General features: G+C 46.1%; 1 protein-coding gene across 1 annotated transcript in view; it reads left to right on the top strand.

Moving 5' to 3' along the window:
- LOC146863440 (retinol dehydrogenase 12-like) overlaps positions 1-13,771 on the top strand; it is a 142,231-nt gene that overhangs the window by 71,434 nt on the left and 57,026 nt on the right. The window contains exons 4-5 of the mRNA XM_085642872.1: positions 833-1,024; positions 10,409-10,518. Coding sequence (XP_085498998.1) covers positions 833-1,024; positions 10,409-10,518 — 302 coding nt within the window. The remainder of the gene's footprint in view (positions 1-832; positions 1,025-10,408; positions 10,519-13,771) is intronic.

Below are 13,771 nucleotides of genomic sequence, written 5' to 3'. Positions count from 1 at the left end.
AGCTACCCATACAACTCACCAAACCCTTTTGTAGGTAACAACGTGGCTGGAACACCAGATGTGGCTGTAGTGACTACTCCTCCAACTCACTGCAATCCTTTATGTTAGCTGTAGTATTCCCAGGCTGTAGTGTCCTTTGGTGAAGACACTGCTCTGTGGGGCTGTCCGTTGTTGAGGACACTGGTGGGGCTGGCGCTGGCTTGCCTGGAAATACTTTCTTTCTAGATGTAGTTACTTGTGGGATCTCTTGGTTTCTTTCGAAGTTTCTTTGTATTTCCTTAGTTTCTGTGCTGTACCAAGAGTCTCTAGGGTCCAAGTCCGCTTGTCGCCAAAATTATGTTGTGATCTATGAAGATAGACACCTGGAGCCAGGAGGTATTATTAAGTCTTCTTTATTCAGTCTCCAGTACAGGTCACATCTGTCTTGACCCCAGCCAGCATAGTGTGGTACCAGCCCCACCAGGAGCAGCCTGCCTAGCTGCTCAGCCCATCTCTAACTGCCAACACTCATCCACTCAGACACCCAGGCATTCCATGCATCACAGGCACACCAACATTCCATGACCATCTCACGCTCTGGCTGAGCAGCTAGAGGCAGCAGGGCTGGAGTACATGTTATACAATTAAGTAGGGTATAACAAAATGGGGCAGGAGGAGCGGGGTGCTCACACTCATGTGTGACCCTCATACCTACTCACGATTGTCTTTTGTGGGGTTCCCCTTACTTTTGTCTCTCTTACAGGCTTCAGTTGTTGTTATTTATGAAATCTCTGGCCCACTCTTGCTTTGCGGTGTCCTTGTGCGTAACCGCCTCTCCATCTCCATCTTACAGGCTTAATGAGGCAGTCTACGGAAGGACGAATCGTGGTCGTCTCCTCGCTCACACACCGGCAAGGGAAGGTGGACCTCAGGCACCTCAAGGGAGAGGGAACGCAGAAGTTGAGCAGGGATGGAGCATACAACAACACCAAACTCATGAACATCCTCTTCAGCAACGAGCTCGCAAGGAGGCTGCAGGGCACAGGTGGGTGAGCGGGAGTGTGGTACACCACTGGAGTCTTTCCATTGAAATATGGGAGATGCACCCTGAGCTTCTCCCAAATATTATTTGAAAAATAGGACAAACCACACATTCTAAGGCATTGTATTAAAATATATTGATTACTAAGACACAAGATTTAGAGAAAGTTCATAAGTGTGGCTTCTGAAATTAACCAAAACTTTGACGTCTGGTACTGTGGCATGGAGTAATAGCCCATGAGGTAGCAAATGCATCTATGTGTCCATCAGAAACTTTTCCATGGGATGGAAACACTGGATGCCCAGCAGATCAATATGTGTGCCACAACAGAGGAAGTGCCTTTGTGAAACATTCTAGCCCGTGAAAAATACCTGTCATCTAAAAACCTGTGCCCTTACAGATGCTGTGCCAGAATTTGCTAATACCTGTAAATTCACCTGCATACATGTTTCTGCCATTATAAATTATTATATAAGTGAGTGACTACAAAATATCCCAATTTGCTGTGGTCAGTAATATCAGAATGTATGACGTTACAACACATACATTTACAATGCATGCCTTTACAACACAGTTTTTACAACGCAACATCCTTTACAATGCATTCTTTTACATTGCATGCCATTACATCGCATTTTCAGAAACTACCTTTACAACGCATTCCATTACATCGCATTATACCTTTACAAAGCATACCATTACAATGCATACCATTACATCGCATTTAAGGTAAGTGTTGGTTAGAATAGGGGTAATAATTACTATTGTAACTCCAGTGAGTGCAACAATAGGGTAAGTGTTGGATAGTGTAGGGGTAAAAATTATTATTCTAACTCCAGTGAGTGCAACAGTAGGGTAAGTGTTGGATAGTGTAGGGGTAAAAATTACTATTTTAATTCCAGTGTGTGCAACAGTAGGGTAAGTGTTAGATAGTGTAAGGATACTATGCGTTGTATTGGTATGCATTGTAATGACTTGCGATGTAATGCCTGCATTGTAGTGACATGTGTTGTAATGACATGCGTTGTAGTGACATGTAATGTAAAGGATGTTGTGATGTAATGACTGCTATGTAAAGGTAGTGCGATGTAATGACTGCGTTGTAAAGGTTGTTTCCCGTAATATCAAGGTGTTCCCTATTTATTCGATGCTGCTTGTAACAAAGTTCAACTTCAAAAAGCAGTTTATTTCTTTTTTTATTTTTAATAAAAATGTACAGTTATTTATTAGCACAATTAATATTACCTTTACCAATAACTTAGCCTTAAGAGTTACACACCCGCTATGATAAGTAGAAGGTGTGCTCTTTCCTTGATTTCCAGCAAATTTAAAAGTATCGGCCTCCACCATCTTCAAAACAAGCCATTTACAAGGACAGCAGGACTAGTGCCCCTGCTTATCTTGCAGACTAGCTCCCCATCTCTGATGGTTCTTGGCAGACCAGGACCCGAGGCTTCATCAGACTGCAAACTAAGAATTATAAAAAAGAAAAAGAAAGAGCCTTCCTTTTCCATCTATGCAAAAACATCCCGGCCACAACAGTGCTCCAATTGAGACTCACCCCTTTTAAGAACACCGCTTCATACTGTGTTAGCCGCCCACAGCCCTTCTTCCTCAACTATTACTCATTGACTTTACGCTTGTCTGACCCTGTACAGTGCTCCGCTGCCTTTTAGCTAGGTTTGGGCTATAGAAATACCATATACATACCTACATACAGGGTATGGAAGTCAAGTCTATGGAAAATGGGAGGTTTTGCAGTGATTGGTCCTTGTTCAGCGTTAAGGCTGCAAGGACCCAATACCATAACATGATCAAATAGTAGCCTTCCTGAGTTAATGTCCCCAGTTTTTGATTCAATAAATTATTCAAGTAGTCAAGCTATTAGGGGTGATAATCTGTATAATTTGCCTGTAGCAGACCTCAAAAATATCCTACAATGGGGGGGGGGGAGAACAATTGTCTCTGTTTTTTATGAATTTACTATAGATAGGTGTCCTTCCAGATGTGTGACGAGACACTTGGACTAATCCCTTACACAAAAAAGCAAACACTAGTGATCTGTACAATAATCTCTTTTTATATATGGGGTATCAGAAATCTTCAGTACACTTCTGTTGTTGTGGTTAAAAGACTGGATTAGTTGTAATAATATCTTCTCAATACAGCAGGATGGATTTAGGGAAAAACGCTCAACTACTGACTATCTTTTTCCATTACGGAGAGGTGCTCGATGATCAACAGATTTGGTAGGTCCCAAGAAGAAGATAACAAGGTTCCAAATCATGCCTTGGTCCACCCTACTTTTATTTACCTTTTTGGAAACAGTATGATGCACCTTGAAGATTGAAAGTGACTTGTGCATTATTTTGTCTTTGGAATAGACGAAGGCATTGACTGCACCGCAGAGAGCTAGCTCTTGGGTGTAGGTGGCCTTCTCAAATGTTCTCTGTTATCTTATGTTGAAAGTGATTCACATCGTCTTATACCTAAATGTAAGTACTGTGGTGATCTTGTAGTCATGGACAACAGCCCGCTGGCCCCCTAGCGGGCTGCAAAGGAAGTTACTAGCCATAGGGCAACTTCATTCACACATTGCCTCTTGGGTGTACAGCAAACTTGTTATTTTGATCTTACTTTGCTTGAAATCAAGTAAATGTACTTGCCATTATTTGCGTAGGGTCATGGTCCTCGAGGAAAGTGTACTCCATATAACGTGTCTCACATCTCATGTGGACCATCAGACCTTCTCAGAACAGTCCTTTGTGGGCTCACACTTACTTCTGTCTCTCTTGCAGGCTTCAGTTGTTGTTACTTATGAAGTCTGTTGCTTCTGGCAATAAAACATTAACTATCAATGTGGAGAAACCAACATTTTTAGTTTTTAGCAGGAAGCAAAACATGTTGGCTTGCTCTTGGTCATACAACAGCAGAAAATTGAAGATGGTGACTCAGTGTCCATATTGGGGCGTTAAACTGCATTGACGACCTGCTGTCCTTGAAAATAATTTGTTTTCACATAAAAAACTGATAAATATAAACAACTGTCTCTATTGTGAACCTTGTCCTTGTGGCATATGACCACAGGAGCAAAAGCATCGTTCAGATGTGCGATATCACAGAGACAACTTTTGTTGGAGGTAAGAAATTAGGGGTGAGAAAGGATGTCATTCATTGTGCAGTACTTCAGAAGATTATTATTGGAAGATTTGAAGATATAAGTTGGATGATATCTTATGGATAATATATCAAATATATTGTATTTAGTATTACCGATCTTTTGTTTATGTTTGAGTTTAATTTTTCATGTTGAAATTTTGTTCTGAAAACACAATTTAATAATAAAGAACAATCTTTAAGATTCACAAGATTGATTTCAAGGTTTTCTCAAAATGCTCACTCTAATAGCAAATTAAGATTAAAGTGATGTAAGTTGTATGGCCTCATTAACATCTCTTGAGATGTAATCAATCCCCTTATCTGAAAGACCAATCCTACGACACAGGCCTTTGGGTTTCCTCTTAAAATGGCCTTTAGGGTTTCCTCTTAAAATGGGTAATTTATGGAAATATTGGCTCTCCTTTTTTCATCATACAGTAGATAAAAGCCTAAAAGAGAGCTCTCTTTAATGTGTTTCCTGAGTGTAAATTTGATGTCCCTTTCCTGCATTCACAGAGAGAGGGACTGGATCTGATGTCTGGTAGTTTATTTAAAACTTGTACTCAGAAAGGGATGAACCCTACCCGTGCATGTGCTGCGGGTGAAACGAGGGCCAAAGGTCTTCACCGATAGGACAAGCTTCCCAGGAACCTTCTGTAAACAGCTGATGTATGACCAAAGTGACCTGAACCAGGTCAGCACTCCTGAGCACAGACCAGCGGTCAAGGCTCTCCTTCTTTGTTGACCACGGGCCACGTGTGACCGGTGTAGGGACAGCCTTTCGTCAAGTCAACAATGCTTACAGTGTAATTTACTGTGGGTCTGTGAGGTGCCAGGCATTAATGGCCTCATTCTGAGTTACCTGGACCCACACCCAGATGCACACTTGGGGATCCCGATAACTCCCCGAGGGCATCACTAGCAGGTATTCTGAGGTGAACCCTGAGATAGGAAGAACTGCTGGGTGAATGTGGAAATTTGCATCCAAATCACAATCATTCTACAATTTTCCCGGAGTTCTCAGATGTTTTGAACACCCGAAAGCACCAGGAAAAGCAGGACAATTCCAACAGGCCCATGCTGTTTCCACAGACCATGCAATTCTGATGGATTTGGTAACTCCCATTAAGTGTGCCTTAGGTCTGCTGGATAGGCGCTTATACCATTAGCTCAGTAGGCCATTGGACCCTGGGGTCTTTCCCATCTGTAACGTTTTGATCACCTCTTCAATTGTCACATCTGTTTCCAGGCTGTGCGGGTCAGGGAGGCATCAAAGATGGAAATTCGCCAAGAAGCCTGAATTTCATCTTTCCCAGATCCACCTTCTGAAGCATTGAAATATTTCAGAAATATTTTAACAATATATATTCTCTCTACTTTTCTCCCCAGTGTGTTTTTTATTCCAGGCTCCCATCTCATGCTTTCACCTCTTTTGCCTAACGCGGCCAGCAATTCGCCAGTTTTACAACCTATTTTATTTTAGCATTTTTTTGTGTTGAAACGAAATTATTTCTAGCCTCATTTCCGATGAGTGCCTGATACTCCTGCTGTTTCAGGTTAAGCTGATGTTGTAGTTCACCATCATCAATATGTATATGGCATTGTTGAATTATGTCAGTATCTATTCTAATAGCTTCTTTGCATCTCTATTGTTTGAGTCCACCTATTTTTGTCCTCTGATCACAGTCTTATATGCTTCCCATAGCTTATTCCCAGAACCTACCGTCATTTCATTTTCAATGAAATAGTTCTCCATTGTAAGTTGTAACCCATCTACCACTTCCTTTCTTTTAAGGAGCCAGATTTCCAATTTCCATCCCCGGTAATCAGTCGCTCTACGTTTACCTACATCTGCTTCTAAAGATTAATCATTGAAGATGCCCCAAGCAAAGTAGTTTACATTATTATATATGTTTACATACATCACTTATGTAATGAGATAATCTATCCTCGAGTAGGAGCCATGAGCCCTAAAGTAAAAAAACTGCTTCTCTGTTGGATAATTTTGCCTCCAAACATCTGCCTGGCCAAAGGGATCCATATGAGTTTCCCCATGTCTAATTCATGGTCCATTTTGAGATTTGTCTCCTCCATTATCAGTATTCCTTCTGGTAGTTGTAGCGGGAGTCGGGCCGGGGAGATCGGCCGCACAGTAAATGTAATGTATGGTAGAGACCCTTGAGAATTGATTGACTGCAGGGCCAACCACCTAGGACATAATATAAGTCACCAGGGGACTACTAGAAAAACAAACCCGCCTTGACGATTGCCCAGGACCTTAAATGACCAGTAGTGTAGGGCAGAAACATGTCGGCCCAATAAGGGTCATTGCACCATAGTATCCTCAGTGGCCCTTTCAAAGTTATTTTGAAGCTTTACCTTGCACCCCACTAATAAAGAGATACCTTGGGAGTGGATGAGGAATTTTTGTTTAGTTGTTACATCCCCCTTGATAGTAATTTATGAAAAGCTCCCTGGAACACGGTCGCGCCCACCCTGACTTTTAGGGGTCAGAATGAACCCGGTGATAAAACATGCCACCATTGTAGTAGGTGAGGGTTACTTATAAAAAGGATTAATTTCTCTTTTCCCTGCCTCCTACTGAGGTGGTGTGTAGGCGTGGCATGTATCAACCACCCTCTTGTAAATTGTCTCAGGCAGAGGGATACTTTTATGTTTATTGTGTAGCGGGAGAGTACCCAACGTATCTAGGATTACAGAAGCCTAGATGGGAGGTGAGCAGAACAAAACCGGACTGGTACCCACTTCCACATTCTGACCGCCTGCAGATCAACATGTGATTGCTCTATGACCGTGGGGGAGGGGGCATGTTGGACAGGCCACACAGAGGACTTGCTCCCTCCCCGCACGACCGGGCCCGAGCTCCGGCCCACCAGGCATACCCCCGCGACAAGCACCTGTACCCCGTCCCCCGACGGATCGTCTGCCCTCGGACCACTACTCATCACGGGGTCCAGCCCCACCGGCTTCCCCGACCGAGCCAAGCCTCCATCTTGGGCCCTGCACCACGCGGCCGCGTGGCCTCACCCCGACCCCAACCCCGGGCCTGGCCGGCCCCGACATCCCGGCACCACCATCCACCCAGGAGGTGAGCGGACCACTTGGCAGGTCAATGGGAGAACGAGGTGTCAAAGGCTCTCCCCCCGCCAGGTGCCGATCGCCCCAGCTCCCCCAGGCACTGGCTCCACCCCCTGCTGGGTGTCTGGACACCTTCATCCCGGACCCTCCGACCTCCAAGTGCGAGGGTCCGGACATCAAAGGGCACCAGCCCTATAACTGGGGCAGCTCCGGAGCAGGAAGGCAGTTGTATCCTGGAGTCGAGAGACACCGAGTGAACTCAGCCTTGACGGTCTACTGGCGCTGCCGTAGCCCGCTCTTGTGACCCATCGTCCTGCCTGCTGGCGCTGCCGCGACCTTCTGCAATCACCATCTTCACCGGGACCTGCTGGCGCTGCCGCGGACCGTACATCGTCCATCTTCCTGGGACCTGCTGGCGCTGCCGCGGCCCGTTGTAACAACCATCTTCACCGGGACCTGCTGGCGCTGCCGCGGACCGTACATCGTCCATCTTCCTGGGACCTGCTGGCGCTGCCGCGGCCCGTTGTAATAACCATCTTCCTGGGACCTGCTGGCGCTGCCGCGGCCCGTTGTAACGACCATCATCACCGGGACCTGCTGGCGCTGCCGCGGACCGTACATCGTCCATCCTTCTGGGACCTGCTGGCGCTGCCGCGGCCCGTACCACCTAACCCCCAAGCTCGAGGATTGTGAGCTCATCATCTCATCCGAACTACCTGACTGGTAAACAGACTGTCCCGCTACCCCCTTTCCTACCTTGCAAGACTCTAATCGAGGGGACCCCTGAGTCCAGACCTCCTTGTACCATTCAACCGTACCTTAAGAAGTGCTTATAAAGAACACTGAACCTTATCCGTGTGTGGTATCTGTCTGTGGGGGGGAAGTTACTTGTCTGTACGATCGCTGGAGACGGTTCTCCCCGGAGACCTCTCCTCCTGACCCCGGCCGACCCTCCCGGTCCGTCTACCTTTTCTAACAGGGCAATATTGTGATGATTATAGCCACAACTCCAGAGTCCGTGTTCTTGCCAAGGACAAGTGGAATCAATAGTTACCTCCTTCCAACATCTGGAAATGCGTATCTGTGAGATGGGTCTCTTGTTGGAGAGTCATGCCTGGGGGTGGGAGGTGCCTTCTCAACAATTGGTGTAAAATCCCTCTCTTTATTTTGCTCCCCAGATCATTCACGTTCCATAATAGAACTGTCATCTTCCCATACCATTGGATCTCGCTGCTATTTACTGCCAGGGTATCCAATCAGGGTGACAGTGGTAAGCGTGTCCCTCCTTGTGTTTCACGCCTACTGCACATATCTGCAGTGCAGTTCCATGTGCATTGCAATTGTGTGAAATGACAAGTAACTCCAATTTATCCCCCTGCACCTCGCCCGCAACCTCTGCACTGCGGGTTCTTAAATATCCACCTCCCGAATTCACGGTCAGAGCGTCACCCCGTATCTCCCATATCAGTTCCTAACAACTAATGTTGGCTATCACAGGATGTGAGTGAATGTAGCTAAGTAAGTATTCGCCTCTATTGGCATCATTGTCGGTGGCATGCTTTAACTTCGGTACATCCAAAGACTGTATTATCGGCCGACCTCTGTGACCCACACTTCCACACCCCCTAGTTCCCCTCTGTTGTAAATGTGCCCTTTTGCGGCATCGTCCCAGATTTTGTTTTCCATTGTGCTGAACCCTATTTTTTCCGGCTAATAGACCTCTGCGTACTTTGCCCTCGCTAACCAGTGGTAAAATGCTTAGGCTCCAACTTTCAATATGATGAAATCATCATACCTCTAATTGGCAAATTTAATTTACCTCTAAGACCCTAGCATATGGTGTCCATAGCCTATTATATATGTGGCATCTGCATAGTTTAGTTTAAAGCCCAAAGAGCGGGGTCAGGCTTTGCTAAAGCAGAGGTGGATTGCCGATCCCTGGGGAACACCGCCTGTTGTGGGTATGGTGATGACAGGAACGGAGGCAATGTGTTCTGCCAGAGAGATGTGCCTATTTATGGTATCCATACCTGTGTCCTGTATTGTTTAGCCTTTTCAGCAGTCATTTGTGTTCTACAGAGTCCAAAGCTGCTGAAAGCCTCAGTAGAGCGCCAACAGCGACTCCATCAGAATCTACGAGGTTCTTGCGTTGTCCCAGACATCAACGACTGCTGGTTCAATGCCTCTTCCCTGTCTAAAACCTTCCTGTTTCTCCCAGAGAATGTTATTTTTTCTAAACAGATTCATAAACTGAATGAATAAGGTGTTTTTCAATCAGTTTACCCAGAAAAGATCCATTTGATATAGTTCTGTAATTTGTTGGGTCATCTGGGTTCAAACTTTGCTTTTTCAAACTTGGTCTGATCTCAGACATTTTAGTTCTCTGTGGAATCCTGCTGATGACAGAGATTCATTCATGGGTGCCCGGGTGGTCTGGCCACAGAGGTTGCTTTGCAAATGTTCTTTGTATATTGCTTCATGGATTGCCAGGAAATCTAGACATATGTGATTACTCACTTCTTGCTCACAGGAAGTGACCCCAAAAGATGCACCCAACCTGCTGCACAGTTTCCTTCATGGAATTCCCAGACCTCAGTGAGATAAGACTAAGCTGTCTGAAGTTCAGAGAACTCATGTGTATGTGGGTGGAGTCAATAAAGCGCAGCTGCGGGGAGAGGGAAGATTACACATGCGGTCAGGCCAGCTGGAGCGGAGGTCCTGGAAGAAGAAAGAAGACTTATGTGGGAAGGAGTCATGAGATGCAGGCTGGGGAATGACCATGACTGGTGCCAGAGGGCTCAGTAGGGAGAAAATCATACCCAGAAGGATCTCAGGACACTGTTAATTAGACCCATGTCAGGCAGAAAGACCTAGAGGTCAAAGGTGAAGAGGTCAGACTGCTAGCTCAAGTAGAACTGAAAAGGAGGCACAGTGAAGAAGGGAATCTAAAGGCACAGCACTTTCCTCAATTGTAAATCTTTCCAAGGAAACTTTGAAACTACTTACCCTAGGGATTGTTGATCTGCTCTGAACAGGAGTGAGCTCTCCATGTCAATTTCAGGGTCAATGTTAGACAGATGAGAAAAGGCAGCCTGCATTGAACTATTCTTTCCTCCTCCTGTCCTATAGGACTGATAGTGAATTCCGTGAATCCTGGGATCGTGAGGACGGAAGTGATGCGAAATTACTCCTGGATTCTGCGTCTTCTCTTTCACGCGATTGGTTTACTCTTCTTCAAGGTGAGCAGGGCTGTGGGCACCGGTCAGGGGGACAGATTAATGTGTCAGTGGCTAATAACTACACCGCGTCTTGCAAACAGAAGCTCGTGCTCACTAGGGCTCTGCTCTTGACGTCACGGCCGGGCTGGCCATACCGGGCATCAGGCGTATCCCCAGGAGGCTGGAGGGGTGGGGGCCGGTTTTGTATCTGCTGGCCAGATTTGTTTCTGGGGGGCCGGGTTTGATACTGGGGCTAGTTTTGTTTCTGAGGGGCCGGTTTTGTTACCGGGGCCAGGTTTGTTATGGGGGAGGAGGGTCGGTTTTGCAGTAATGATAAAATCAGGAGTCCAGCGTAATCCACTCAGCACTCGCCTTCGATCCAGCCTCCCTGTGCTCTGAAATATGTTATGGTTTCAAATGCACCTGATGTAGAGTTCATTGTATATCCAGAGGTTTTCAATAAAAGTGTCAACATATCTCTGGTGCTTACTCTTCCTGCTGGAGAGAGATTGAGTTTTGTCCTGTGGCTGTTTTCACTAATGGACATCAGCATTGAGAGCACTAGTACCTCTTACTGATGGAATACATCCTTGCAGGGGAAGCTACCACAGCATATTTACAAGCCCCTATCGCCACCACAGCGTCACTTTTAGTGACGTTGTGGTGGCGATAGGAGATTCGCCTTATTTACAAGGCAGCGTTAAGCCACTTGACGTAGCTTAACGCTGCCCTGTAAATAAGGCCCCCTTTCATGCTACACTTAGCGTGAAAGGGGCGGACAGTGAATGTTGTGAATGGCATTTCACCGCAACACCCATTGATTGTGATGCTGCCTCCTATTTACAAGAGCAGCGTAAATAGGAGGCCGCGCCAAAATTAAGACCAGGGAAAACCTGGTCTTGAACAGGCAAAGCGAGGAGAAATGCTTTATTTCTCTTTGTTTTTGCTGTTTCCATGTGTGCTGCCTTGAGCAGCACACAAGAAAAAGCAAAGCGCCAATGATTGTTTATGTGCAGAAAGGTCTCCCTTACTGCACATAAACAATCATTTAGAAAAAATGTTGTTTTGAAACTTCTATGTGCGCTGCATTAAGCAGCACACATATAAGTTACAAAACGGCATTTAAATATTGTTTATGTGCAGGAAGGGAGACCTTCCTGCACATAAACATTCTTCCCCTCAACACAGGCACCCTTGCACTATGTTGCAAAGGTGCCTGCGCTGGCGCTAGGCAGCTTAATTTAGCGCCAGCGCAGGGGGAAATGCAGGGCTGCACCATATTTTAGTAAATATGTTGCAGCCCTGCGTTTCAGAAGTGACGAAGCGTGTCGTTAGCCTTCTTGGCACGCATTGTCACTTTCTTGTAAATATGCCCACTGGTCTCTCCATAGCCAGATGTATTACTAGTTCCAGGACTCTTTCTGAAGTTAGCACGATTATTGTGTGCGATGGTTATAGTCGAAACTGAATAATGTTACCTATGAACCGGCATATAAAGGCTTTAGGGCATTCAGTCCATTACAGTAGGACATTAAGAAGATCCCGTGGCAGCACTTGCTACTCACGGTTGTCCCTTGTAGCACTTTATACCACAATAAGGGGGAGTAAGAGGAGAACGTGATATATATTTTTATTGGTTCATAGTCTGTTCCTACAAGTGTCAGTACTCATTGCACTGTGTGAGCCGGGGTCTCTGCAGGGATGTTTAGGGAGGGCTCTTTAAGACACAAATGGTTTCAGTAACGTGTTCAAATTCTAAATTTTACTAAATGGTTACTATATGGTTACAAATATTTGGATCAAAAGCCATAGGATTTTTTCAACTGTTAGCATAAGTTCTTGTTTGACATAATTTGCTAGAGTAACCAACAGCAACATTCATCACCCCAGAACCCTATATATGTGTTGTTAGACCTGGCACCATTGGCGTGGGTCACCCTTCCATTTTTGTCTGTGCCTCAATGTGTTTTTGTGTTGGTGTTAGCTGCTCAGGGCACTGTGCCACTGCCATCCAGTGCCACAGTGCAAGTGCTCCCTATGGTAAAATGTATTATGTGAATTGACTTCCACGTTTGGTTTATTTGGTTTACTATCAGTCCCTAGTAGAGTGCACCAGGGGTGCCAAGGGCTTGTATATCCAAATGCTGCTAGTGGGCTTGCAGCACTGGTTGTGCCACCCACCGAAGCAGCGGGGTAAAATGTGTCTAGGGTCTGCCACTGCAGAACCTGCGCGCGGTCTGGTACCGTCGCGCTGACTGAGCAAGTGTCCCCACTTACCAGTCTCTAAACCTTCCCTTAACTACATGTTAGTCACCCCTCTGGTAGGCCTAAGCGCAGGGTGCATTGTAGGCATAAGGTAGGACATGCCCTGATGTGTGTGGCATGTCTTAATAGTGAATTACAGCCATTTTCGTTTTTCACTATTGAAGGCTACCTGCTCTCCATAGGCCAGAATGGGCTGCTGGGATCGCTACACGCTGTGACCCCAGTGGACTCAGAGAGCATGGTAGAAAGTCATGTTTAGTATGCCTGAACTCGGGATAATAAAATACATCTTTTAGTAAGGGTTATTTTAATATCCTGGGTTTGCAAATGCTACTTTTAGAAAGTTAGCCTTTGCGTGCCTAACCATCTCAGTCCGCCTCTGCTGTGTGTGTGTGTTCTGCCTAGCAACAGTACAGGAGCAGGGCTGGGGGATTCCAGGAGACAGGTTGGCTGCCAGGTGGTGGGTAGAGAGATTACACCAGGATGGGTGGGAGGAGTGCACCCTGACTCTTGAATAGACCTGTGCTCTGCCACCACAAAGCCGGCGCCGCCCCCTGTGGAGCGGCTGATGTCTCTGCCCTGCTGCTGAAAGGAACAAGCCGAGTCACCACAACAGAGTGCTCCAAAACTGGACTGAGCCAGGCCCAGGCCCCCTGGCGCTAAAGAACAAAAGAATCCCTGTATAAAAGTAGGAGCCTGGCTCCTAAGAAATCAGATCCAGATTGAACCACGAAGGAACTCTGCCCGACTAGAAGGACCTGGAAGAAGCTGAAGGAGGAGTAACTTTCCCTGACCTGAGGGACTGGCCTGCAGTAGGTGCCTTGCTGAGGAAGGAGAGGAAAAAGACTGAAAGAGACTTTTGCACTTTGTTCTTCAACTATCTCCAAGGGCTTGGAAGAAGAGCTTGCCCCCTGAACTGAACCCCAGGACCAGTGGGTTCACCGTGTCTCCGCTTGTCTGAGAATTCGAGCCGTGTGCTTTCTCCCGCCGGAGTGCCCTGCGCACCTTC

This window comes from Triturus cristatus, chromosome 2_2 (genome assembly GCF_964204655.1).
Source record: "Triturus cristatus chromosome 2_2, aTriCri1.1, whole genome shotgun sequence".
Classification (NCBI taxonomy): Eukaryota; Metazoa; Chordata; class Amphibia; order Caudata; family Salamandridae; genus Triturus; species Triturus cristatus.
The sequence above is the reverse complement of the archived record's forward strand: the minus strand, read 5'-3'. Positions and strand labels throughout refer to the sequence as shown.